At 43.5% G+C, this 24,570-nt stretch overlaps 1 protein-coding gene and 1 long non-coding RNA gene across 11 annotated transcripts in view; both read left to right on the top strand.

The window, feature by feature from the left end:
• Positions 1–1,896: 1,896 nt before the first annotated feature.
• The window catches only part of LOC138164988 (oxysterol-binding protein-related protein 9), a 161,575-nt gene continuing 138,901 nt past the window's right edge, over positions 1,897–24,570 (top strand). For 8 of the 9 annotated variants that reach the window (XM_069093018.1, XM_069093017.1, XM_069093016.1 and 5 more), the window contains exon 1: positions 1,897–2,029. In XM_069093018.1, the coding sequence (XP_068949119.1) occupies positions 1,951–2,029 (79 nt within the window). In that variant the 5' untranslated portion in view covers positions 1,897–1,950. The remainder of the gene's footprint in view (positions 2,030–24,570) is intronic. The other variant, XM_069093022.1, reaches the window with a different exon arrangement.
• Positions 2,267–23,577, top strand: LOC138164990 (uncharacterized). 2 transcript variants are annotated; one of them, XR_011169244.1, is made up of 4 exons: positions 2,267–2,422; positions 10,631–11,586; positions 17,727–17,862; positions 23,226–23,577. It is a non-coding gene; the product is annotated as an uncharacterized lncRNA (long non-coding RNA). The 2 variants fall into 2 exon arrangements; XR_011169245.1 differs by lacking the exon at positions 10,631–11,586.

The raw sequence follows: 24,570 nt of genomic DNA, 5'->3' as shown, positions 1-24,570 counted from the left end.
TAAAATAAAAGACAAAGGATTAACCAATTATACTGAAATAAAAAATGTCATTGAACATGAAGTGTCAGTGGACACTCTGAGTCTTCACTGTATAACTGGCATTTGGTGGGAAGAGAATCAAACCCTGCATATATACCTAGGGGCACTCTTTCCCCAGTAAGAAATAGTGACCAGGAACCTAATAATTATTTCTCCTAGACGATGTTTAAGGGAGTGGATAGATAAAATTCTAGCCCAGTGACCAGCCTCATTGTTTTTAAAATCTCCCACAGGACGCTGCTCCCCTCCTGGCAGGAATCAAATTCTCTCTTGGAGAAGGGTGGTCAGAGGAGACTTTAGAGATATTTATTCCTGATTCCCCATGACTCCATGAACAGCATCTAGAGGGATCCATGTGGACACATATAACCTACATGAGTACCATGTAAACACACATGTACACATATACATCCTACACATACAAGGGATACAGAGTGAACATGGGAAGTAATTCCAGAGGGAAGGAACTAGTAGTGGGGAGTGGGAGGAATGAGAAAGGTTCAGAAAGAATGAAGTTTGAGGGGCAGCTAGGTGGCACAGTGAATAGAGCACTGGTCCTGGAGTCAGGAGGACCTGAGTTCAAATTCGGCCTTGGGACACAACACAAAACTAGCTGTGTGACCTTGGGCAAGTCACTTAACCCCACTTGCCCTACCTTCCCCCCTCCAAATAAAAAAGAATGAAGTTTGAATGAAGAATTCCATCCTAGCACGGAATAGGATGGTAGAATCCTGGTAGAATTCCCCAGTTCCATCCCCAGCTAGGCTTGAGCTCAGCCGTCTCTCTCTCCCTTGTCTCCCAGCTTGGTTTCTGACTCTCTGCCAGAGAAGCTTGCCCACCATGCCTCAATGTGGGTACTTTCTCCCCTGCCACCCAAGAACCCCCTCCTTTCAGCTCCCTATTATGTTATCTTTCTCAACTATAATGTAAGCTTCTTGAGGGCAGGGACTGTCTTCCCTTTGGCTTGTATTCCCAGCACTTGGCACATAGAAAATACTTTAGACATTCTTGTTTCCTTATCTGTAAAATGTCAATAATACTACCTGCAGTGTCTACTTTAAAGGGTTGTTATATAATTCATACCACCTTAGTACTTAGTGGGCATTCAATACAAATCCCTCATTTTGCACAGCAGCAAATTTAGGCCCCATCAAGTTGTGTCTTGTCCAGGCAGAGGTTTAAGTGGTAGTTAAAAGAGGTGCAGGGCACATTCAGCTGAATCTGAGCTCAGTCGTGGGCTGGCTGTGTGACCCTGGGCAAGTCACTTCACCTATTTACCTCCGTGTTCGCCTGTAAAGTGGGTTAAAGCATCCCAGGGTTGTTGTTGTGAGGATCAAATTCCATGGCCTTAAAGCATGATATCAATATTAGTATTAATGCCTAAGGGTTTGAACTCGGGTCTCACCCATACAAACTTCTAATTCCATTGCACCCCGGGGGAGGTCACGTTAAGGTCTAGAGCTGGAAGGGACCTTAGAAGCAGGGCATCCCCTCCAACCTCCTCTCTTTTAGAAAGGGGGTGACCTGAAGTTCAGAGACATCCAAGGTTATCTGGGGAAGCACAGAGGGGAAATTCGAACTCAAGGCCTCGGACTCCAGCGTCCGGGGTTTTAATTTCATGAAGCTATTTGCAATGCTGCACTTTGATTCCTCCCTCCCACAGGGAAAAATCCCCAACAACATCTCAGAAAGCGCTACAGAAACCAGACCTCCCCTAACATTCCTCCTCTCCCCTTCCATCGGCTTCTGTCCTTGGGCCCCGCCCCCAGATCCACTGGCCCCGCCCTCCCCCGCCCCCGTCCCTGGCCACGCCCCTGCGGCCTCAAGCCTATATAGGCGCGTGACGTCAGCTCGTTTGTTGTCATTGGCGGCTCCCAAGATGGCGTCCATCATGGAGGGGCCGCTGAGTAAATGGACCAACGTGATGAAAGGCTGGCAGTATCGCTGGTTCGTGCTGGACTACAACGCGGGGCTGCTCTCTTACTACACGGTAAGGAAGAGGCCGCCCGCCCGGACACGGGGCTTGGACTTGGGGTCCGGACGGGGCTCGGCCCGCGGGGGGGGGTTGTTGCTGGGGAGTTGGGGTTGCTATGCTGGGGGCTCGGCGCGAGCCGGGGGGGGCGGGGCCTGGCTGCGGCCTGCCAATGAGGAGCGGCGACGTGAGGGCGCGGCCAATGAAGAGGCAAGAACTTCGAGATTTATGGACCGGGCGTGGGCGTGGGGTGGGGTCCCGAAGCCTGCCGGCTCGGGCGGGGCTCCGAGTGGCTTGGGGCGGGGGTAGCAGAACTTGTCTGTGGGGGAGGTGCGCGCCCCCTCCTCACCCCACAGTGGACTTCAACGTCCCGGCCACGCCCATCCGCCTTAGGCTTCCTATCTGTGTAATGTGCGTATGGGTGGGCTCCCCCCATTCTAGGGTTGCTCTGCGCCCCTTCCACGCCCGAGGAATCCTGAGATCCAGATGAGCCCGGGGTCGGGGGAGGGGGGGAACCCAAGTCCCGACCCCAATTCCCGTGGGGGCGGGTGTCTAGGTGGGGTCGGCGGAGCGTGGAGGGAGCGCGTGACCTTGGACACCTCGGAGGCGACGGGGCCCCTCCCTCTGGGGCTGCTCCTGACCCCTTGACCTTCAGGGGCCCTCCCCTCCCCCAAGACGTAACTGACGAGGACCCAGCCTCCCAAGCTCAGGCTCTTCTCTTTGGGCCCGCGAACTTGGGGGGGGGGGCGGCGGTGACGACCTTATTTCGGTGTAGCTGGTTCCTTAAAAGCTTTGTTCTGAGAAGGGGGATCCGGGCTTCCCCAGACCGCCACGATGCCCCCAAAGGTCACTGGAGCCGAGTGGCCCGGTGCCCCCTGCTGTGGGAGGAGAGCCCTGCTTAGCGCTGAGGTCAGCCCAGAGCCGCGTTCCCGGGACACTTCGCCCTCCGAGGTGCGAGGCTCGGCCGGGCACAGCCTCCCCTGCCCCGGATGCTCTGGTGCCCCCGAGTGCCGAGAAAGTTTGACGTTTCTGTTTCCTCTGCGCTGATGTGTGCTGCCTGCCGGGGCCAGTGGTGGAGGGTGGTCGTGGTCTTCAGTCTGTGAGTGTCAGACTGGGACTGGGGTCCTTATCGTGGGCAGTCAGCCCCCTCCTGGGTCCAAAATGAGTCTGGACGAGGCCCCCTTTGTCCCTGAAACTCACGTGGTTGTCTCACTTTTCCTTACTGTCTTTGACACAGATTTCTAGCAGTGGGCAAGTCCCTTAATTTCTGTATAATGCCTCCTTTTCTAATCCTCCCCACCCCCCTTAGAAATGGGTAGTTGTGCTAGGGAGGAGAGAGCATCCCTAAAAGGCGAATGGTGCTGTTTGATGGTACTTTGCTCCGATTATTAGTAATAGCAGTGAGGTCCTGGAAGAGAGAGGAGCTGGGGTACTTAATGATCTAGGAAAGTCTTCAGGAGGCTAGTCATCTTACTGTGGTAGCCTTCCTAAGCCTTAGTTTCTTCCTGTAAAATGGGGATAATAATAGACATAGCCCACAGGGTTATTGTTTGGCTCAAATGAAGTAATGGAGGCAGAGCACTTTGCAGACTTTAAAGAGCTCTGTAAATGCCTGATGGGGATGTGGTGTTATTAAGTTGATTGTCCAGAGTCACCAAATCTTGGACTGGCTTGTTCTCTGTTAGGCCCTGGAGATAGAATCATAAGAAATACTGGAGGTTCTGCCCTCAGAGTGCTCAGAGTCAAATGGGGGCCAAAGGTAGAGAAGAAGGATAAGAAACTAGGGTGACCTGGAGAGACAGAAAATTCCAAGCTGTGATTTTATTAGTATTAGAGAGATCCTGTTAATGCTCATTAAGTTGAATTTTAAGCTTTGCAAAATCACATACGGTAGGCTAAATGTTTCCAGCCCTGTAAGAGAGACAGGGGGATGCAGTGAGGGCCTCTGTCAGGGAAACCTGGATCCAAGTACTGAATCTGCAACTTTGTGGCTCTGTGCCCTTGGGCACACTTAACTTCTCAGGGCTCCAGGCCACTCTCTTAAGGGGAGAAGTTGCTGAATACTTCTTGTTGGTCTTGGTTGCTAAATTTCTGCATTAGCAGTTTCTTTATTGGGTGTTCCCCTATATCAATGAAATTCAGGGTCTGTACAAAAATAAAGTTTTGCTTAGTGTGGTTCACCATTATCTTTAGTTATCTCTGCAGCTGAGGAAAGTGAATATTCAGCTTAAAAGTTGTAAACCCTATAGGTCAAACCTTGAGGGATCTCTAATTTTGTCAGTATCCTCCTCCAACACAGATTGCAAGCCCTCCATAACTTAGTAGATGGTTTTTGAGTTTTGCTGTGGTTGGAAAAACTCTTGCCCTGTGGGTAAGTAACTTCTTGCTATGTTTTTCTGTCTATATTTAGCCAGGTTACTTCTTGAACAGCGGGCATCCTGTCTCAGGGAGTGTGTAAGAACTTGCCCAAGCCTAGGCTTCCCTTAGATTTTACCCTTTAAGAACCTGGCCAGGGTTGCCACACTAAGGCTCTGGGTGGGGTAGGTCTTTAGTGATAAGAAAATCCTATGGCTCAGGTAAATTATCAGGTGATCTGTGGAAACTCAACTTTGATGATAATCTGGAAATCCTACTGCACCTGTCTAGCCACTTCTGGTCTATAAAATCTAGGTAAAGTTTTCATCACTGTGTCCCCTTGTTCTCTGCTACTTACTTGCCTTCTTGCCTTAGCAGAGTGGGTGCTAAGTAAATGTTTACTGAACTAGTGAGTGAACGGTCATTGGTCTATAGTCAAGAGTACTGTGGCTGGCATCGAAATATTCTTCAACCCAAGTGTAGGCTTTGGCTAGGGAGCTAAAAACCGGCCTCGAAAGGGTCTGTGGAAAGCCAAGACCCTTCTTCCCCTCTGTTTTGTGCAGCTTCCCCCCTGCCTCCCCAGGCTTTCAGATCTCTGACAAGTGTCTCTTTGTCCTGTTAGTGGATTCCAGCCATAGCCAAATGTGGTGGCCCTCAAGTCCCTCTGGAGTAGGAAGCCAAAAGGCCACCCTTGCCAAGAGAGTCGAGCTCCCAGTTCTTATGAAGTCCGAGAGAATTTTTCTTCCTTTTCAGTATTCTCTCCATTAAAATTTTAGGCTGGGGTAGAATGGTTGTCAGTGTGTTATATTTGCCCTCAAGCCCAAGTTACAGAAATGCCAGCACTTGTGGGGAGAAGATGGACCCAGTGGATTTAGGAGCCCAGTGGCACGTGTTGGACCTTTCTGATCAGTGTTGAAGGAGACAGGAATGCATGGCTTATGGAGGAATAAATCTTGAACTACTTTGTAGGTCTGTTTAATGGCACGTGTCTCGAGGAGGAGAGGGAGGATCTGCCTAGGATCAGAGAAGAAACATTGAATTTGTACGTCAGAGTTGAAAGACCTGGTTTTGAGCCCTGACTTAACAAACTACATGGTTTGGGGTGTGCTGTTTAAAGTCTTTCGGCCTTCATTTCACTATATGTGAAATGAAAGAATGAAAAAGCGTTTTGTGATTTATTCTGTGTGAAGCCTTGGAGATACAAAGAGAGGTCCCTGTCACATGGTAACTCCTTTCTAATATTGGGAGAAGCCTGGAGAGGAGGTCTGGATCAGTAAGACATTTCTATAGCTCTGGGCAGTTTACAAGGTGCTTTTTTCCCAGAGTAGCCCTGGTAGGCTGTAGAATACTGATTTCCACCCCAGTGGTCTTGGGATTGTGCCCTTTTGTCTCCTGATGCTCTTAAAGGCCCTGGCTAGCGCCAGGATGGTGATTCATTTGGCTACTTAAGATAATATGACACAACATATAATGTCATGAGATTGTGAGGCAGCCAGGTGGCATAGTGGATAGGGCACTGGGCCTTTCCTCAGCTGCAGATAGGGATTACGGTAGCACCCAGGGCACTTGATAAATGCTGCTTTCTCTCCCTGTCTCTCCCTCTTCCCCCTCCATCCCTCCCTTCTCTTCCTCTCTCCCTTCAAAAATTGGTGGCCCTGGACTTCTCATTGGCACCCAGAGAGCCCTGGTTGAATTAGACTCTGGGAGTACTGTGACCAGAACCTTGTCATTGGGTGTGGCCGTTTTACTTTCCATGGTCTTAGAAGTCAATGCATTTGCTCAGGACATTAATACCTGTCATCCTGCCAACTCTAGGGCACTTAGCTTTTCATCCTCATAAGAGTACTACCAGATACTTTATCAAATGCCTGGCTAAAATTTAGTTAAACTAAATCTCTAGTTTACCCTTGTGCTTTATGAATTGAATAACCCTAAAAGGAGATGGGGTTAGTCAGCTGGGACCTTCTCTCGCTGAGGCCAGGCTGCCTCTTCATATTCACCAGTCATCTCTTTGATGATCTATTCTGGGATTTTCCTAGGAATCAAACTCAAGCTTACTGATTTATAGTTTGGAGACCTTCACTCTTCTCCAGACTTATTATGTTGTGTATTTCTCCACAGTCTTAAAGATATGACTGACTTTGGTTTAACAATCCTATCTACCAGTTGTTTCCAGACCTGAGGATACAGTTCTTATTGGTCAGATGATTGGAATCCAACAGGGACAGCCCCCTGCTTTTGGGTGTCAAGATGATGTTAGTCTTTTTGCTTCTGTCACTACCAAAAGGTCATCGTTCTTAGCAGAGAAAATGGAAGTGAGATAAAGTTTGGACTTAAACAAAACCAGCCCCTTTTGTCCTTGACGTCTTTTCCAGCCTCAGCTTGTTCTGAATTCTGACAGACCAGAGCCACATTATAATGTTCTTATTATTATCTCTCATTATTTTGCTTTCTTGTTTTTTTTTCCTCCCATAAGTACTTTTTATTTTTCTAGCTATATTTATTGGTTTTTTTTAGAGGTAGTTGAGGTTAAGTGACTTGCCCAGGGTCACCCAGTAAGGATCAAGGGTCTGATGCTAGATTTGAACTCAGGTTGTCCTGATTCCAGGGCTGGTGCTCTGTGCACTGCACCACCTGGCTGCACCTCTGTACATACCTTTTTAAGAGCTGAGTTCATTGATCAGTTCCCTGTATATGATCTCTTTGGATCATTGCCACTTTCACTCTTCGCTGGAGTTATTTGCCTTTGTCTTCAGATTTTGAGTCTTGCAAGTTTTCTGCCTCCGCTTCACTGCTTTCCCCTGTAGACTTCTAGGTCCCAGAATTCTCCCTATCCTTTCTTTGGATTCCTTTGGAATCTGCCCTACCCAAATCTGGGGTGCATGTAAAAAGTGAAGAAGCATATATTAAATGTTTCCTATGTCCCAGGAACTGTGTGTACACTATAAAAGATTCTGAGATCGTCCTTCTCTTTCTCCCACTGCCCCCTGCCCCCCTTCCCGAGCTTACATTCTAGGGGGTGCAGTAGGGGAGTGATCAGGGAGGAGGGTGATTTGTGCCTGGGAAGTTGCAGATATAGCAGTGGGGTTGGAGGATAGATGGCAGGAATGTTCTTTCCAGGAATGGGCATGAGTTTGATTGCTGCTCCCAGAGCAAGAGGTGGGGGGGGGGGGGGGGGGGGGGGGGGGCAGATGGCCAGGGGTCATTTTGGTGGCTGCTCACCCTTCAGGATAGCACTGGAGTGCCCACTGGGACTAAATAGCAGCCTGTGCCTGACTTTCTTCCTTGCTGTGGCACAGATGTTAAATGCAGTTGTTCTCATTTCCACCCAGTTCTTCTCATTTCCACCCAGTTAGTGGTGTGACCTTGGGTAGATCAATGTCCCTAGTTTCCTCATCTGCAAAACTAGCAAAGTGACCTAGATGGAGTCCTTTCCAGTTCTCTGTCCTGATCCCAGGCAGAACTGGAATGGATTCCAGCCCAGCCAGAGAAGCCAGCTTCTCTTCCTGCAGCAAGATATAATAATTTGGGAGAAGAACACAAAGTGGGAGCTTCCTTTCCTGCAGCAAATGACATTTGTGAGATGAATATCATGTTTCTAAACACAAGCAGTTTGGACCAGAAAAGAACAGTGTTGGAATGATTGAGCTTCAAACTGAAATCCCCCATCACTGCCCAGAGAGACAACACCCACACCCTCGCTCCATTCCCTTCTCCTTGAAGCAACCTTGGAGGCTGCCTGAAAGAGCTCTCTTGCTTTGCTTTGACTTGGAATTTCCTGAATTCCATGTCGTTCGGCCACATTGAAGTGTCCAGATTGTTTCCAGCTGTGTCTTTGGGGTTGCATTGGCTTTGGTTTTTATTGCAGCACTTCGTATGCTACCTCATTTGTTCTTCACTAGGACAGGGAGTGCAGGTATTATCCCCATTTTGCAGTTGAGAGAACTGTGGTCGGGAAGGGGAAGGGAGAAGGGAGAGAATTTGGAACTGAAAGTAAAATAGAATTGGATTTTAAAAAACTGTCTCACAGATGATAAAGTAATAACTGAAGGCCAAAGTTTGCAGATTATTTGACCTGAATTATTTCAAATAGCTCTGTTTGAGGAATTATTTGAATTATTTCAAACAACTTCCTCAGAAAGCACTATTATTATCCTCATGTTACAGATGAGGAAATTGAGGCTCAGACAGTGTGACTTACCTAGGGTTACATAGCCAGTGAGTGTTATAGCCCAGGTCTTTTGACTCTTGTCTGGTGCTCTTTCCTTATCAACTTGGCCATTGTCTGCTGTGTGGGCTCCTTCCTGCAAGGAGCTGTTTGGGCTTCAGGGAGGTTTAGGCTGTCTGGAGGGGTGGACCTGTGCCTTATTTTCTCTTTTTAGTACCTAGTCAGTCCAGCAGTCTGACTAGTGTTTGGCATGGGGTCTTGGATCTAGTAGATAGACCCCCTAGTGTTCCTTAAATTTCATTGAAACTGACTCTTTTGAAGCAGCCCTCAGAAGGTAACCTCTACAACTTCCTGTTGGTGCTGAGGACCACATTGATGGGCCGGGCACCAGGGCCATCCTCTTTGATCCCCGCTAAGGCTTTTACTCCCATAAAACCTTTGACATTTCACAAGTGCCATATTTTAAGTTTCTTTTAGGTTAGTGAGATGATCAGAAAGTCGACTTAGAAATTTTCTCTTTTCCCTGTTTCCTGGTCAGAAACAGAGAAGAGTATCACAGACTTTTAGAAATGGAAACAGAAAAAGCAAGGAGCTTTCCTGGGGCCCAAGACAGGCCCTCCCTGCAGGATACTGAGCGTCCTAGCAGTCAGCTGCAGACTGTCCTGAAGTATCCAGACACTGGGCCCTCCATCAGTTCAGTATCTCCTTCTTTCTGTGACACCCCCCCCCCCATACCCCAGGGGATTGCTCATATACCTGGCCTGCCCCTTTGCCTCTCATGGACATTCCCAACACATCTTTTTAGGCACACTCTCACAGGGTGGGTTAGAGGCATCAGTCAGAACAATCAGCTAACACTTATTAAGTGCCTACTGTGTGCAGTGCACTAGACTAGGTTGAGGGAAAAGACACAAGGTTGAGGACAGACCTCATACCTGTTCTTGTGGGTCTTAGAATTAAGGATAAGATAGTAACACAGATGCTTTTTCTTCCTTTTTTTTCCTCCAGGTGTCTTTATTTTATTCCAAACCTAAGCTAATTTTCTCCTTATTTTGCTCTGCCATTGAAATCTGATAGTTCACACTATACAGATCTAATGCATTTAATTTAATAACATAACAAAGTAAATGACAAGTAAGGCCTCATCTCCCTTTACACAAAGGTTATCACATAACCAGTAATAAAAGGCATAAATAATGGAAAGTATGTAGCCAGAGAACATACATAGTTCTCTATGTATTTGGGAAATGAGGCCTTTAGCAGAGAAACTTGGTTTAAAATTTTTTTCAGTTACCATTACTAACTCTATTTCCTTACATCTCCCTTCCCCCCATTCTGTTCTCTCTCTCCTTTGACCCTGTCACTCTTCAGAAGTGTTTTGCTTCTGACTGCCTCCTCCCCCAGTCTGCCCTCCATTCTGTCACACACACCGCTTTATCTTATCCCCTTCCCCACTACTTTGCTGTATAGGAAGTTAGATTTCTATATCTAATTGCATGTGTATGTTATTCTCTCTTTGAGCCAATTCTGATGAGAGTAGGGTTCACTCACACTCCACCTTTTTTCCCCTCCACTGTAAAAGCTTTTTCTTGGCTCTTTTTTGTGAATTTATTGAGTCATTTTTAAAAGGCATTTGGAGGGGCTTGGGGGAGAGCTCAGAGTCCCTGCCTTCGCCTTGCCATGTTGACTATTCCCCTTCTCCTCCCCAAAAAGGCTTTTATGGCCTTTCTTGGTACTCTTTGTAATACCATTTGCACATGAACAAGCTCACTGTTTTCCAAACACCAGTTTCCAAAGGAACTTTTCTGAAGTTGGAAACCACCTGCTGGGTTGGGGTTGGGGTTGGAGCAAGAATTTCAAACTCGCGTTTCCATCTTGTGCTGTTGTTACTAGTGCACACTGTTCTAGTTTGGCAGGTAGAACTGCTTGTAGAGTAAGGGTTATCTCTGTAGCTCTTTAAAAACAAATCCAAAAATACAGTGAAATACCCAGGTGGGACCTGGGGGAGCTTTAGCAGTGACTTACTCGACCCACCATGAAAGTCTATGGTTTTCCACTTTGATATTTTGCTTTCTGTGGTCTCCTTGTGATTTCAGATGGTGAGAAAGCCTTTTTCAAATAAGGGGGACAAGACCCTGAGAATTCAGCAATTTGGTTGTTTCCACCTGAAATGTAATGCTGGAGTCAGCTGAAAAGAATGTTATCATTTCCTGAAGGCAAGTTCTGGCTCGGCATCATGGGAAGCCCAAAACATCAGGATTATCCATCCCCTGGGTCTCTGCTCCTCATTTATCCCTTCTAGGCAGAGTTTGTAGTGAGCACTGACAATTTAATATCTTAAGCAGCCAAACAAGCAAAATCTGTGCCCCTAGACAGATGACCATTATTCGCACAAATAGCAAAGGACTGACCAGTGCCTTCCCCACAATCAGGGATACCCTGAAGCTGATAGTGCTGTCTGTGGTTGGCTGAAGCTCCTTGGGCCCAGGCTCATCTGGAGTGTTGAAACCTTGATTCCTGTGGAAGTTCATGTCTACAAATTCAGTCCTCATTCCACTGTACCACATTGCCTCTGAGGAAATAAGACCAAATCCACGCTGCCCACTGACTACTTACTGTCCAGAAATAAGATCGGATTCAGTTTGGTGGCAGACACTAAGCTTTGTCTATGCTGGGTCATGTTTGATGAAATAAAATAAATACTGTTTTTGCTAGGCGTGGTCCCTGCCCTCCCAGAACTCAGAGTCACACACCCAGTCAGCCCTTACCCATGTCTACCTATGAATTCATGATAGAGGGTCTACCCAGTGTGTGAAGGGTAGGATAGCCTTCCTCATTCCCTCCTGACATTGAGAGAGCACTAGGGAGGACTCTGACTGTCCACATTCCAGCCTTTGCCCTTGACCAGCCCATCTTTTTCCTGTCATATAATTCTTTGAAAATCTTTTATCTTTTGGACTTTCTTCTTGCTCGTGTGCTGCAATCTGCTCACAATCAACATTTGACTCTCTAAGAAGAATTGCTGGTGGCAATTGTCTGGAAGCTGGAAGTGGTAATTAGAAATAAGAATTATCCCATTTCCCCTTCTAGGACCAGTGTGACAGAGGTTGGGCCAGGTGGAGGGATGATGGGAGAAGGTATAGGCAGTGCTGGGGATGATGGTCAAAGGTCCGGTGTCATTTGGAGAAGCCAGGTATCTGTGTGTGCTGGTCAATAGAAGGAGTGTGAGAAGGGAAATTTAGTCATTATGGAATGAGAATTCCAAAGGACATTGCAGAAGGAGCGGGCAGAGTTAGGAAGGGAGGGCTGAGGAATATTGGGATGAGAATAAGAATTGGGGGAGGGACTTTTATTCCTAGGCGGCAGGTAAGTAATGAAGGGATAGGGAGGGTAATTTAGAGGTGGGAATCTAGTTTTCTAGCTCTAGTGATAGCAAAAGGTGACCAATGAATTAGAATGCTTAATCTGGGGGTTCTGCTATGGGTCTTGGTGGCTCTTCCCAGTGAGTAGAGCAGTGATGTGGGCCTAGCCTGCAGTGCGGGTCTGTCCCTTCACTGTCATCTCTCAGCATCCTCTCTTTCTCTGAAGTTTACTCTTGTTGAAGCCCTGGTGGCTGTTGTCTTAGCTGCTCCCAAGGTCATTCTTCCTCTTTATCAAGGAGTTCAGTACTAGGTGTCCTGTGTTCCCATCCTCCTGTCCTTGTTTAAGGGGACTTCAGAATTTATATTGATGTTTTCCCAAACACTCTTACCTTCCTAGTCCATCTTCTCAAATCACCGTGACCTTCATGCCCTATGTCAGCCACGCTAGGATGGTCACATTCTAGATCTCATCATTAGCCACAAATGTTCTGCTTTCTTAATCAAAAACAAAAATAGCAACAAGGAAAATTCTGACATTGCTCTACCTGACCATAATTTCTTATCCCTCTTAAACACATATTTTACCTGTACAGCACCTCCAGTCTCTCTGCCCCTTAGTACTTTCTCTGCATTTCCCTCTCCCTCTGCATTCTCTTTATTCCCTTCCCAAAGTTTAACTCCAGCTGTTGCTCTGATTGCTTTCTCGCACTGAGCCTTATTGTTATTTAGCCAGATCCCAACCCTGCATTCTTCCTCCCATTCACACTTCCTCCTCACTGGCTGCTGAATGGAACTGGAGTATAGTACAGATTTTTGTTATTTAACCTCCACCAATCAGTCTTTTTATTTCTCCTTAATTGATTCCTCTTCTCCCCATGCCCCAGACCTTCTCTCTTCAAGGCTTTCACACATCCTCTTTATTCTACCTCTTACTTGACTCTTGACTCTTTACTGAGAAAGTTGAGGCTTTTAGTAGATTGTAAGCTCTTTAAGGTCAGGGTCTTTCAGCCTCTTTTTTGTCCTTAGTGGTTGGCATATAGTAGGTGCTTAATAAATGTTTGTGGTTGGATGTGTGGTTGGTTTGTCTTATGTTCTTCAAGGGAGACATCAGGAAGGTGATGACATGACTTGTATTGCATTGGATTTGAGTGAGGGAAGGCTGTGCAAAGTCAGGAGCCTCACTTTCTCCTCCAAAGCCATCTGGGTCCAGTGGTCAGATACAGATCCTGATGACGACTGTAGATGGCCCAGAATGCAGTGAGGGACCTTGGCCTGTTTAAGCTGAGGTCTTTCTGAGATCTCACTTTGAGTGAGGTAACTCCCATTCAGTGAATAACCCTGTTGAAGACGTGAACGAGGGGACTGAGCTCTGTCTTCTCCCCTTCATCTTGAGAACCCTGGACATCATCCTTTACTCTCTCTGCTCCTTTCTAGTCTCTGACAGTGAAGTAGCCTGTCTCCTTGCCAATGCCAACCCCTCAACAAGTACCCTTGATCCAGTCCTCTCCCTCTATTGGTTTATTTCCTGTTGCCTTCAAACACGCCCAGATTTCTTCTATCCTTAAAAAACCTTGCCATCTCTACTGATGATCTTTTGTTTCTCCTCCTCTTTCCAGTCATTTGTTGTTCAGTCATTTGTTTGTGTGTGACTCTGCATGACCCCATACAGGGTTTTCTTGGCAGATATACTTGAGTGGTTTGTCATTTCCTTCTCCAGTAGATTAAGGCAAGTACAGGTTAAGTGACTTGGCCAGGGTCATACAGCTAGTGAGTATTTGAGGCTGAATTTGAACTCAGGTCTTTCTTTCTCCAGCACTGAGCCTCCTGCATGTCTAGATGAAGCTCTCTGTGCTCGTTGCTTCTACTTTCTTTCCTCTCATCCTTCAATCCTTTACAGTCTGGTTTCAGATCTCAGGAAACCCTCCAGTGTGACCAGTGATCTCTTAATCACCAGATCCAGTGGTCTTTCTTTCAGACCTCATCCTTTTCAACCTCTCAGTATGCTTGACTCTATCCAGTAGTTTCTCCTGGCTACTCTCCTCTGAGTTTTCACAACATTCTTTTCTTCTGGTTCTCCTCTGACCTGTGGGCTCTTCCTTTAGTCAGTAGGAGTTGACCCAGCCTTCCTTGCTGGCTCATCACCCATATCACCCCCCTCACCATGGTGACACCACAATTCCTGACTCTTCTCTCTTCTTGATGAGGAGCTTCTATGGGTGTAATCCTCATTGCTACATGGCTTTCGATCTGTATTACCTGCCCTTTTCGCTCCTTGGCACCAATCCTCTGTAGCCAGCTGCCTTGTGATAATTTTGTTATGAATGCCACGAGGCATGGCAACGTTAAGATGTCCATAACAGTTTATTTTTTCTTCCAAACTCACCTCTTTAACAAAATAGTGTGTTTCTGTGTAGGGCACCCCCATTTTTCCAGTCTCCCCATTTTATGGCATTCTGTTTGACTTCTTCCTTGACTTACAGATGAAGAAGCTGAGGCCCAGAGAAAAAATAAACCTTGACAGCAGTCTATGAGAGATTAAATAACAAAGCTATGGCCTAAAGGAAAGAAGGCTGATCTGATGACATTTGCTGCTTAAAGGCAGTACAAAATTCAACAAAACTCCAGGTCTTGGAATGCAGCAAGGCTATGTTAATTTAGTCAGAGCTTGCTTGTGTCTGTTCATCCATAAAACTACAAAACAAGGGTTTGAATTAGATGGTATCTGAACCCCCTTTCAGTCCTAAGTCATGTGAACACAAATGGGCCTGGCAAATTTAAGTGAAAATGGAGTTTACAAAACAGACAGATTAAGGGATAATTGTTTTTTTTTTTTTAAAAGGATTCACCTACTTTAAATAGTGGATTTAAAACCTAACTGAATGTATAGTTAAATAATTGAACAGATATTAAACACCTGCCATATGTTGGGTTCCAGAAATATACAGATAATTTTTGCCTTCAGGGAATTTGCATTTTCCTGCTTGTAGGATGTTAATGGTATAACTCATTGCACTGAATGTATATAGCTTTATGGTTGATAAAGTGCTTTTCAGACATTGTCTCATTTGAGCCTCACAGAAGCCCTGAGAGGTTTATTACATTCATATAGATGAGCAAACAGGCTCAGAGGGGAAGTGACTTACTAGGGGGTCACACATACACAGTCTTTGTCTGAGACATGATTGGAAACGAGCTCTTCCTGACTCCATCTCCAAACCTCTGTTTTCTCCTGGGTTCTGGACCTACATTTCCCTTCCTTCCTTCCTCCCTCCCTCCTTCCCTTCTTCCCTCCCTCCCTCCCTTCCTTCCTTTCGGACGGAGGGGCAGTTGGGGGTAAGTGACTTGCCCAACCAGTGTCACACAGCTAGTAAGTGTGAAGTGTCTGAAGTCGGATTTGAACTCAGGTCCTCCTGTCTCCAGGGCTGGGACTCTATTCTCTGCACCACCTAGCTGCCCTGGACCTACATTTCAACCATTTCCTACATCCCTCCTTTTCTGAAATCTTCCTCTAGTCCAGTTGCACTGACCTTCACAGGTGCTTGAGGTCTTCCAGCTCTCTATGCTTTTCTTCAGGCCAGTCCCTGTAGCAGCAAGCACCCCAAGCGTCCTCAGGGTTTGCAGCTACCACAGGTTCTTGGATCTGCTTTGTTAAAGGAAAGCAACTCAAAATGGGTTAACAAGCTTACTTTAATCAGTCAGACATATATCGTTTACCTTGTTCAGGAGAAAAGGTCAGCGCCCTGAACCTCAAAGTATACAGGCATAATTATCAAGACAGAAACATCAAGTAGACAGATTTCCAAACTGTCCAACCATTACATCCATACCCAGTCAACATCTGGGTTTCCACATTCTGGGTTTTTCAAAGCCGGGGGACTCTCAACAACGGCTTCCCAGAATTCAGATCAAATCACAGAACACTTCTCAAAGTGAGTCCCAAAAGCAAAGCTACACATCAGGGCTTATATAGCCTTCTCCTGGCTCAGAGAATGTAACAACCTTATTGACCCACTGGCCAATCAAAAAGTATCTACTGAAAAACAAGCCTCCCTCCCCAGGCTTCTGGTGCACTTTAGCCTAGGGGCAGGGAAGATCTTTAAAATTTACATTCGCATTACAGTCCCCTGGCTGAAAAGGCTCAATGTGATGTCAACCTGTAAGCAAGCATTAATTGCTTACTATACATCAGGCACCATACTATGCTTTTTGGGGTACAGAGAAGCATCTCTGCCCTAGAGGAGACAACATTCAAAGAACTGTGTCTGCACATACCAGTTAGTGTACATAGGAGGTCATTTCAGTTGAGAAATTGTTAGCAGCTGAGGAGACCAAGAAAGGCTTCTTGATAAAGGTAGGCCTTGCTCAGAGCCTGAACAAAGCCAGGAAAGCCAAGTAGAAGTTGAGGTGAAGTGGGAGAACGTTTGGGGAATGTGGGATAGTCAGTCCAGAGGCACAGAGTGGGGATGGCAATCCCTGTAACTGTAGGGGCTGAGCTTTCCGGAGCTGATGGACTTGGGTGTTATTTTTTTTCCCTGCAAGCTTAGAGGCCTGAGAGGAGTTTGTGTATTTAAGAGGGCTATGGCCCAGCTTCACTGTGTCTACAAGTACGAAAATTATGAATTGTACTGAATTTAGAAACTTTAACTCTCAGGTTTTTTTGCCGAAGAAAATGAAATGTTCTGAGTTTGAAGTGCAGGCACATTAAACATTGACCTGGTTTACCCTGTGAACTAGGCAGAGAGTGGGTTGTTCAAATCTAATTAATTTTTGTCAATGATTGATGTAGGTGCTCACTTCCTTGTCTCTAGCTTCTTCATGAATGGCAGGTAGTTACTGGGACAGTTTGCAGATCCCCAAGTTGGTTAATTCCTCCCTCTGTTCTGTTAGAACTCTTTGAAAGTTAATCTCTCCAGACATTAAAGAAAATGCAAACAAAACATTTTTGATTGCTATTGAGGCTATCCCAGTTCTTTTCGTTTGGCTCACTCCTTGTGTAGTCATTATAAGGATCTGATTGAAGTCGTCTTATTAGGCTAGTTCCCAAATACCTTGTGTCATAACTGATACTTTAACTCCTTCTATATAACTTTTGCCTGGATTTCTAATTTAGAATAAGAAATATTTCAAAATAGCAAATCTGTTCTCTTTTTCTCCCCCCAGTTCAGTTTGGATCTCTGCTCTTTCTCATTGAATATTGGTACATTTGCGAGATACTTTATATGACAATGGCCTTACTCTGGTTACTTTTCTGAGCTTGCATTTGGATAGATTGAGCTTAAATATGATTGTGAGAAAGCCTTGCGTTAATAAAAGTGGGGGACAGCAGGGACATCAACCTCCAGATGATGCAGTTTGCAGCAGGAAGCCTGAATACTTAACACTGGGATAAATGCTGCTTCTGTGACTTACTAATTATAGTTAAGTATTGCATAGAACTGAGGCCTTAAAGCATTTTGGAATTCAATCCCATTTCTCTGGGTATATTGTGAGAGAGATTACTAGTACATCTGTCTTATAGAGTAGAACATTTGAGGCTGAGATACTTTGGCTTCCTGGGGTGTTGTGAGAATTCAGGGCAGTGATGTATGGAAAGCATGATCTTAAAGTGACCTGCTGCTGCTCTTGCTGACAAAAGAAGTCAGGCTGTGATTTGTGCCAGAGATGCTCAGAAGGAGGAAGTCAGGGTCATAGCAGGGTTCTTGGAGAAGCTGAGCCTTGAAGGAAAGGGGGAGGGCTTTTCTTGGGAGGAGCTTGTGGCTGTTTCCTTCCATTCCCTCTTGACTCTCAGTGAATGAAGAAACATTTATTAAGCCCCTGCTGTTTGCATTAGGGATACAAATGGAAAGGCAAGACAGCCCCTGTTCTCAGGGAACCCACAGTCTAATGGAGGAGACAGTCCCTGGAGGATGTTTTCTGTGGCAGATCCATTGGAGAGACCCCAGTGGTCCTCAGGGCACAAAGGCAAGGTAAACATCTTTATTGTCATTTTCTTTAAGAACCATCTTTTTCTGATGCTGAGGTGTTTAACAGCGCCAAAGACACCTTTCTTTTCCAGGTCTCTTTAGTAACTGTGGCTATAAGATGACAGGGACTGTAGCAGTTGTGGGGGCAGTTACAAGTTCTTGTCTCCTGAAGGGTTGCTCCCCTGGGTGATGGTTGTGGGGGTTATGCTGAAAGTAGGTACCTTGACTTCAAACAGGGCTCTAGTGATTCATGGAACTCTTGAGTATAGGGTCCTAGGCTGTCTTCTTCTAGGTCTGAGGGGAAGCTATGGGCAAGGTGGCAGTGAGCAGTGGTTTAACCCTCCTTTCTCTCCTTAAGAGTGCCTTGCTACTTCAGCTAGACTGGCTTGCCTGCTCCATCAATAGCTACTGGTGGTGGTACGACTGTTGACTTACAAGTTAACTTGTAATTCTTGTAACTATTAGTTCAATTGGAAGGAGTTCTATATAGACGAAGGGTGAGGATATATTAGGTGACTTTGATGGAATGATAGAAAAAAAATTAAGAGGTGAGAAAGGGGATTACATTGGGAACAGAAGTAAGGGAGACGTTGAATGGGACCAGATATAAAGCAGTAATCATCAAAACTATGTGGTGCTGGCTAAGAAATAGAGTGGGGGATTACAGGAATAGATTAGGTACATAAAAAGGTACAGTAGTAAATGACCACAGTAATCTAGTGTTTGATAAACCCAACGATCCCAGCTTCTAGGAGAAGAACTCACTATCTGACAAAAACTTCTGGGAAAACTGGAAAACAATATTGCAGAAAATAGGAATGTACCAAGATAAAGTCAAAATGGGTACATGATTTAGACATAAAAGGTGATGATACCATAAGCAAATTAGGAGAATATAGAATAGGTTACCTGTAAGATCTATGGAGAAGGGAAAATTTTATGACTAAACAAGATAGAGAGCATTACAAAATGCAAAATGGATAATTTTGGATTAATGCAAAATGGATAATTTTGGATTAATGCAAAATGGATAATTAAAAAATTTGCCCAAGCAAAACCAGTGCAACCAAGATCAGGAGAAAAACAGAAAGCTGGGAAACAATTTTTATATCAGATATCTCTGATAAGGCCTCATTTCTCAAACATATAAAGAACTGAGTCAAATTTATAAGAATACAAGTCATTCCTCAATTGATAAATGGTCAAAGGATATGAAAAGACAGTTTGCAGGTGAAGAAATAAAAGCTATCTATAGGCATATGAAAAAATGTTCTAAATCATTATTGATTAGAAAAATGCAAATTAAAACAACTCTGATATGTACTGCCTCATGCCTAACAGATGGGCTAATATGACAGAAAAGAAAAATGATGAATGTTGGAGAAGGGATGTGGGACATTTGGGGCGTTGATACGCTATTGGAAGAGTTGTGAACTGATCCAGCCATTCTTGAGAGCAATTTGGAGCTAAGCTCAAAGGGTAATCAAACTGCATACCCTTTGATCCAGCAATATCACTACTAGGTCTGTATCCCAAAGACTTACATGAACTGATACAAAGGGAAGTGAGCAGAACCAGAAGAATATTGTACTCAGTAACTGCAACATTATATGATGATTTAGCTATAAATGATTTAGCTATTCTCATCAATACAGTGATCTAAGATAATTCCAAAGGGCTCACGAGGAAAATGCTCTTCATATCTGGAGAAAGAACTGATGGAGTCTGAATGTAGATCTAAGCATACTATCCTTACTTTCTTGTGGTTTTTTTTTTAGGTTTGTTTCTTCTTTCACAACAGGACTAATATGGAAATGTTTTATATGATTGCATATTTTATATATATATATATATATATAACCTATATCGTGTTGCTTACTGTCTTCAGGAGGCAGAAAATTTAATCAAAATTTTTTAAAGATGAAGGTTAAAATTTGTCTTTACATGTAATTGGAAAAAAAAATAACATTATAAAAAAAGAATTAATAGACTAAGTATATTAAATTACATGCCTTCTCAAGGAGAAGCCAGGGCAGGAGGGAATATGGAACTTAAAATTTAAAAGAAAGTTAAAAAAAAGTTTTTATATGTAATTGAGGAAAAAAAAGTTCTTTAAAAAAAGATTTATTAGACTACCTGAAAGCCATGATTAAAACAAAACAAAACCAGAGGCTAGAGATCTTATTTTGAGAATTATTAAAAAAAAAATACCCATGGGGCTGCTAGGTGGTGCAGTGAATAGAGCACTGGCTCTGGAGTCAGGAAGACCCGAGTTCAAATTCGGCCTCAGACGCTTGACACTCTTACTAGCTGTGTGACCTTGGCAAGTCACTTAACCCCAATTGCCTTGCCTTCCCCCTGCCAAAAAAAAAAAAGGAAGCACGCACGCGCGCGCACACACACACACACATACTCACACACACACAACTACCCTGATTTCTTAGAACCAGAAGGGTAAAATAGAAATACAAAGAATCTAACAATTACGTCCCAAAAGAGATTCCCAAATGAAAATTCCCAGGAATGTTATAGTTAAATTGTAGAGCTCTCAGGTTAAGGATTGCAAGTGGCCAAAAAGAAATAATTCAAATATCATGGAACCAGTAAGAATAACACAAGATTTAGCAGTTTCTACATTAAAGGATTCTCTGGAGGACTTAGAACATAATATTCTGGAAGACAAAAGAACAAGGATTACAACCAAGAATCACCTATCCAGCAAAACTGAGTATAATCCTTCAGGAGGAAAAATGGACATTCAAAGAAGAGGACTTTCAAGTATTCGTGATGAAAAGACCAGAGCTGTATGGAAAATTTGATTTTCAAATACAAGACTCAAGAGAAGCATAAAAAGGTAAACCAGAAAGAGGAATCATAAAGGATTCAGTAAGGTTGAATTGGACATTTACATGGAAAACTGATAATTGTAACTCCTAAAACCCTTCTCATTATTAGGGAAGTTAGAAGGAATATACATAGCCAGAGGGCATGAGTGGGAATTCAGTATGATGGGATGATTATCTGAAAAAATAAAATTAAGGGGCAAAAAAGGGGAATGCACTGGGAGAAGGGGAAATTGAGAGGTAGAATGAACTAAATCATCTGACATAAAAGAAAGAACTTTTACAGTGGAGGGGAAGATGGGGGAGTTGGGGAGGTGGCACTCCAACCTTACTCTCATTGGAATTGTCTCAAAGAAAGAATAGCATACACACTCAATTGGGTATTGAAATCTCTCTTACCATACAGGAAAGTAGGAGGAGAAGGCAATTAGAGAAGGGGCAGGGGCTCATGGATTTGGGGAGGTAAAAGAGTCAAAACACCTTTGAAAATGGATAGAGTAAAAAGAGTAAGAGAAAATAGGATGGAGGAAAATACATAGTAATCCTAACTAAAAAAATTCTTACAGCAAGTTTCTCTCGTAAAGACCTCATTTCTCAAAAATATAGAGAACTGAGTCAGATTTTTAGAAAAAAGGGCCATTTCTCAATTGATAAATGATCAAAGGATATGAACAGGCAGTTTTCAGACAAAGAAATTAAAGCTATCTGGTTAAATGAAAAAATGCTCGAGATCACTACTGATTAGAGAAATGCAAATTAAAACTCTGAGGTACCACCTGTAAGGCCAAAGCAAAAGCAACTTCCAGGGTTCGGATTATGAGCATAGTAAACTCCCCATTTATTCAGTAATAAATTAAGGCAAAACATTCACAGAAAAGAGAAAATCAAAATACAGAGTAACTCAATCATTTAGTAAGTCCTCAATTCAATCACAAAGTACAAAAGTTAAAGTACTCCACCTCTGAATTGACTACATTCATTTAGTCAATCACAAAGTCTTCTCTTTTCTCAAAGAGATTAGTTTCCAATCATAAACAAAGTACATTCATTTGGTCAGTCACAAAGTAAAAAGGCCAAAAGTTTTCCACCCCTGGATCACAACAGAATCACAATAACATCCATCACCACCCTCTTAAGGGGCAGTGGAAGGCACAAAGGCCATCCACACCTAGGTCACTACTAGGCTACAGTATCATCACAGCATTCAGTACCCAAGGAGAGGTCTTTTTTTCATCTTGACCTGAGGCAAGATCTCAGCACTTTCTGTTCCTGGGAAGACACAGCTCAACAAAGACACTAACAAACGTATACATTGCTAGTGCCCTCATCAATTTATTCTCTGTCTATGAAATCAACTTCACAAGGTCTGAGGAATCAGCACGAATCATCAGTACAGTCCCAGGTCCCCTGAAAACATCAGCAAGAACCTCCTCCAGGATTTCTGTAAACATGCAACAAGAAAATCCTCTTTCAGGGCCTCTGAACCAACAGCAAGCTTTCAGAACTTCTGCAACTACAGCAACGTCCTCCATCAGCAGATGAATCTGACAAAGTAACATCAAAACAAAGTGCCGGCACCACAGTCATACTTCCTCCCAGTTCTCCTCTCTTCTCATTTCTCAGAAGTTCTCAATTCAGCCTTCAGATGCTGGCTCCCAGAAGTTCTTCTGGTCTCTCTCAGTTTGTGCCTCCCTCTATACACAGCACCACTTCCTTACAGTTCAACCCCCTCTCAGCATGTCAAAAAGTCTATCCCATTGTGGGGTTCAAATTCTATTACCATTACGCCACCCCACACCTCTCAGATTGGCTAATATGACAGAAAAGGAAAATGACAAATGTTGGAGGGGAAGTGGGACAATTGAGACATTAATGCATTGTCGGTAAGACTGTATACTGATCTAGCCATTCTGGAGGGCAATTTGGAATTATGCCCGAAGAGCTATAAAACCATGAATATACCCTTTGACTAAGCAATACCGCTTTTAGGTCTGTATCCCAAATAGCTAAAAAGCAAAAAGGAAAAGGACCTTTATGTACAAAAAATATTTATACCAGCTCTTTTAGTCATGGTTGTAATGGGAATGTAAATTTTTAAGATCTTCCCTGCCCCTAGGCTAAAGTGCACCTGGAGCCTGGGGTGGGAGGCTTGTTTTTCAGTAGATACTTCTTGATTGGCCAGTGAGTCAATAAGGTTGTTACATTCTCTGAGCCAGGAGAAGGCTATATAAGCCCTGATGTGTAGCTTTGTTTTGGGGCTCACTTTGAGAAGTGTTCTGTGATTTGATCAGATGAAACTCTGGAAAGCCGTTGTCCAGAGCCTCCCAGCTTTGAAACCCAGATGTTGTTTGGTATGGATGTAATGGTTAGACAGTTGATCTGTTTCTCTGTCTTGATAATTCTGCCTGTATACTTTGAAGTTCAGGGTGCTGACCTCTTTCCCCTGAACTAGGTAAATGATACATATCTGACTGATTAAAGTAAGCTTGTTAACCCATTTTGAGTTGCTTTCCTTTATCAAAGCAGATCCAAGAACCTGTATGGGCAGCCATCCTGAGGACGCTTGGGGTGCTTGCTGCTACAGTGGCGAAGAATTACAACTGGAGAATGGCTGGACAAGTTGTATATGATTGTGATGGAATACTAAAAGAAATCAGGATGCTCTCAGAAAAAAACTTGGAAAGACTTCTATGAACTGATGTAAAGTGAAGTGAACAGAACCAGGAGAATAATAATTTATGATGATCAACTATGAATGACTTAGCTATATTCTTATTAATACAGTGACCCAAGACAATTTTGAAGACTTAGGATGAAAAATTCTATCCCTCTCTGGAGAAAAAACTGATGGAGTAAAAATGTAGTTTGAAGCTAACTTTTTCTTTATTTTTCTTCAGTTTTATTTGTGTGTTTTCTTTCACAACATGACTAACATGAATATGTTTTGCATGACAGCCCAAGTATGATTGATATTAAATTGCTTGCCTTCTGAATGAGAGGGAAAAGGGAGGGAGGGAGAGAATTTAGAACTCAAAAATTCTAAAAAACAAATGTTAAATTTTTTTTACATGTAATTGGGGAAAATAAAATATTAAATTTTAAAAATAAATGTAAAAGTCAATAAATGACTTTGGAAGCATAGATTAAAAATTAATTAGAAATTAATCCAATCCTAAAGAATGAATGGGTCACATAGTAAATCTTAGAAATAGTCAATAATTTCATTAAAGAGAATGACAATTATGAGATAACATACCAAAATTTATGGGATACAATCAAAGTAATACTTAGGGGAAAATCTTATCTCTAACCACCTTCATCAGTAAAAGAAAGACCAGATCAATAAATTGGGCATGCAACTAAAAAAAACCTAGAAACATTCAAAATCCTGAAACACCAGAATAGAAATCCTGAAAATTAAAGGAAATAGTAATAAAATTAAAAGTAGAAAAATGAGGATCTGGTTTTATGGGGGAAAAATAAAATATTTGATTTTTAAAAAAGAAAAGAAAACCAAATTACTAGTATCAAAAATGGAATCAGTGCACCACCAATGAAGATGAAATCAAAGCAATTATTAGGAACTATTTTGCCCAATTATATGTCAATAAAGCTGACAATCTAAGTGGGATGGATGAATATTTACAAAAATATAAATTGCCCAGATTAGCAGAAGAGGAATTAGAATATTTAACCCTGTCTTCGAAAAAGAAATTGAACGTCATAAATGGACCAGATGAATTCAGAAGTGAATTCTATCAAACACTTAGGGAACAATTAATTCCAATACTATATAAACTGTTTGGAAAAACAGACAAAGGAGGAGACCTATCAGTTTCCTTATATGATACAAATATAGTTTTGATAC

The sequence above is a fragment of the Petaurus breviceps genome, unplaced genomic scaffold (genome assembly GCF_028583685.1).
Source record: "Petaurus breviceps papuanus isolate PSGF00001 unplaced genomic scaffold, PetGlider_PUasm1.0 207, whole genome shotgun sequence".
Taxonomy (NCBI): domain Eukaryota; kingdom Metazoa; phylum Chordata; class Mammalia; order Diprotodontia; family Petauridae; genus Petaurus; species Petaurus breviceps.
The sequence above is the reverse complement of the archived record's forward strand: the minus strand, read 5'-3'. Positions and strand labels throughout refer to the sequence as shown.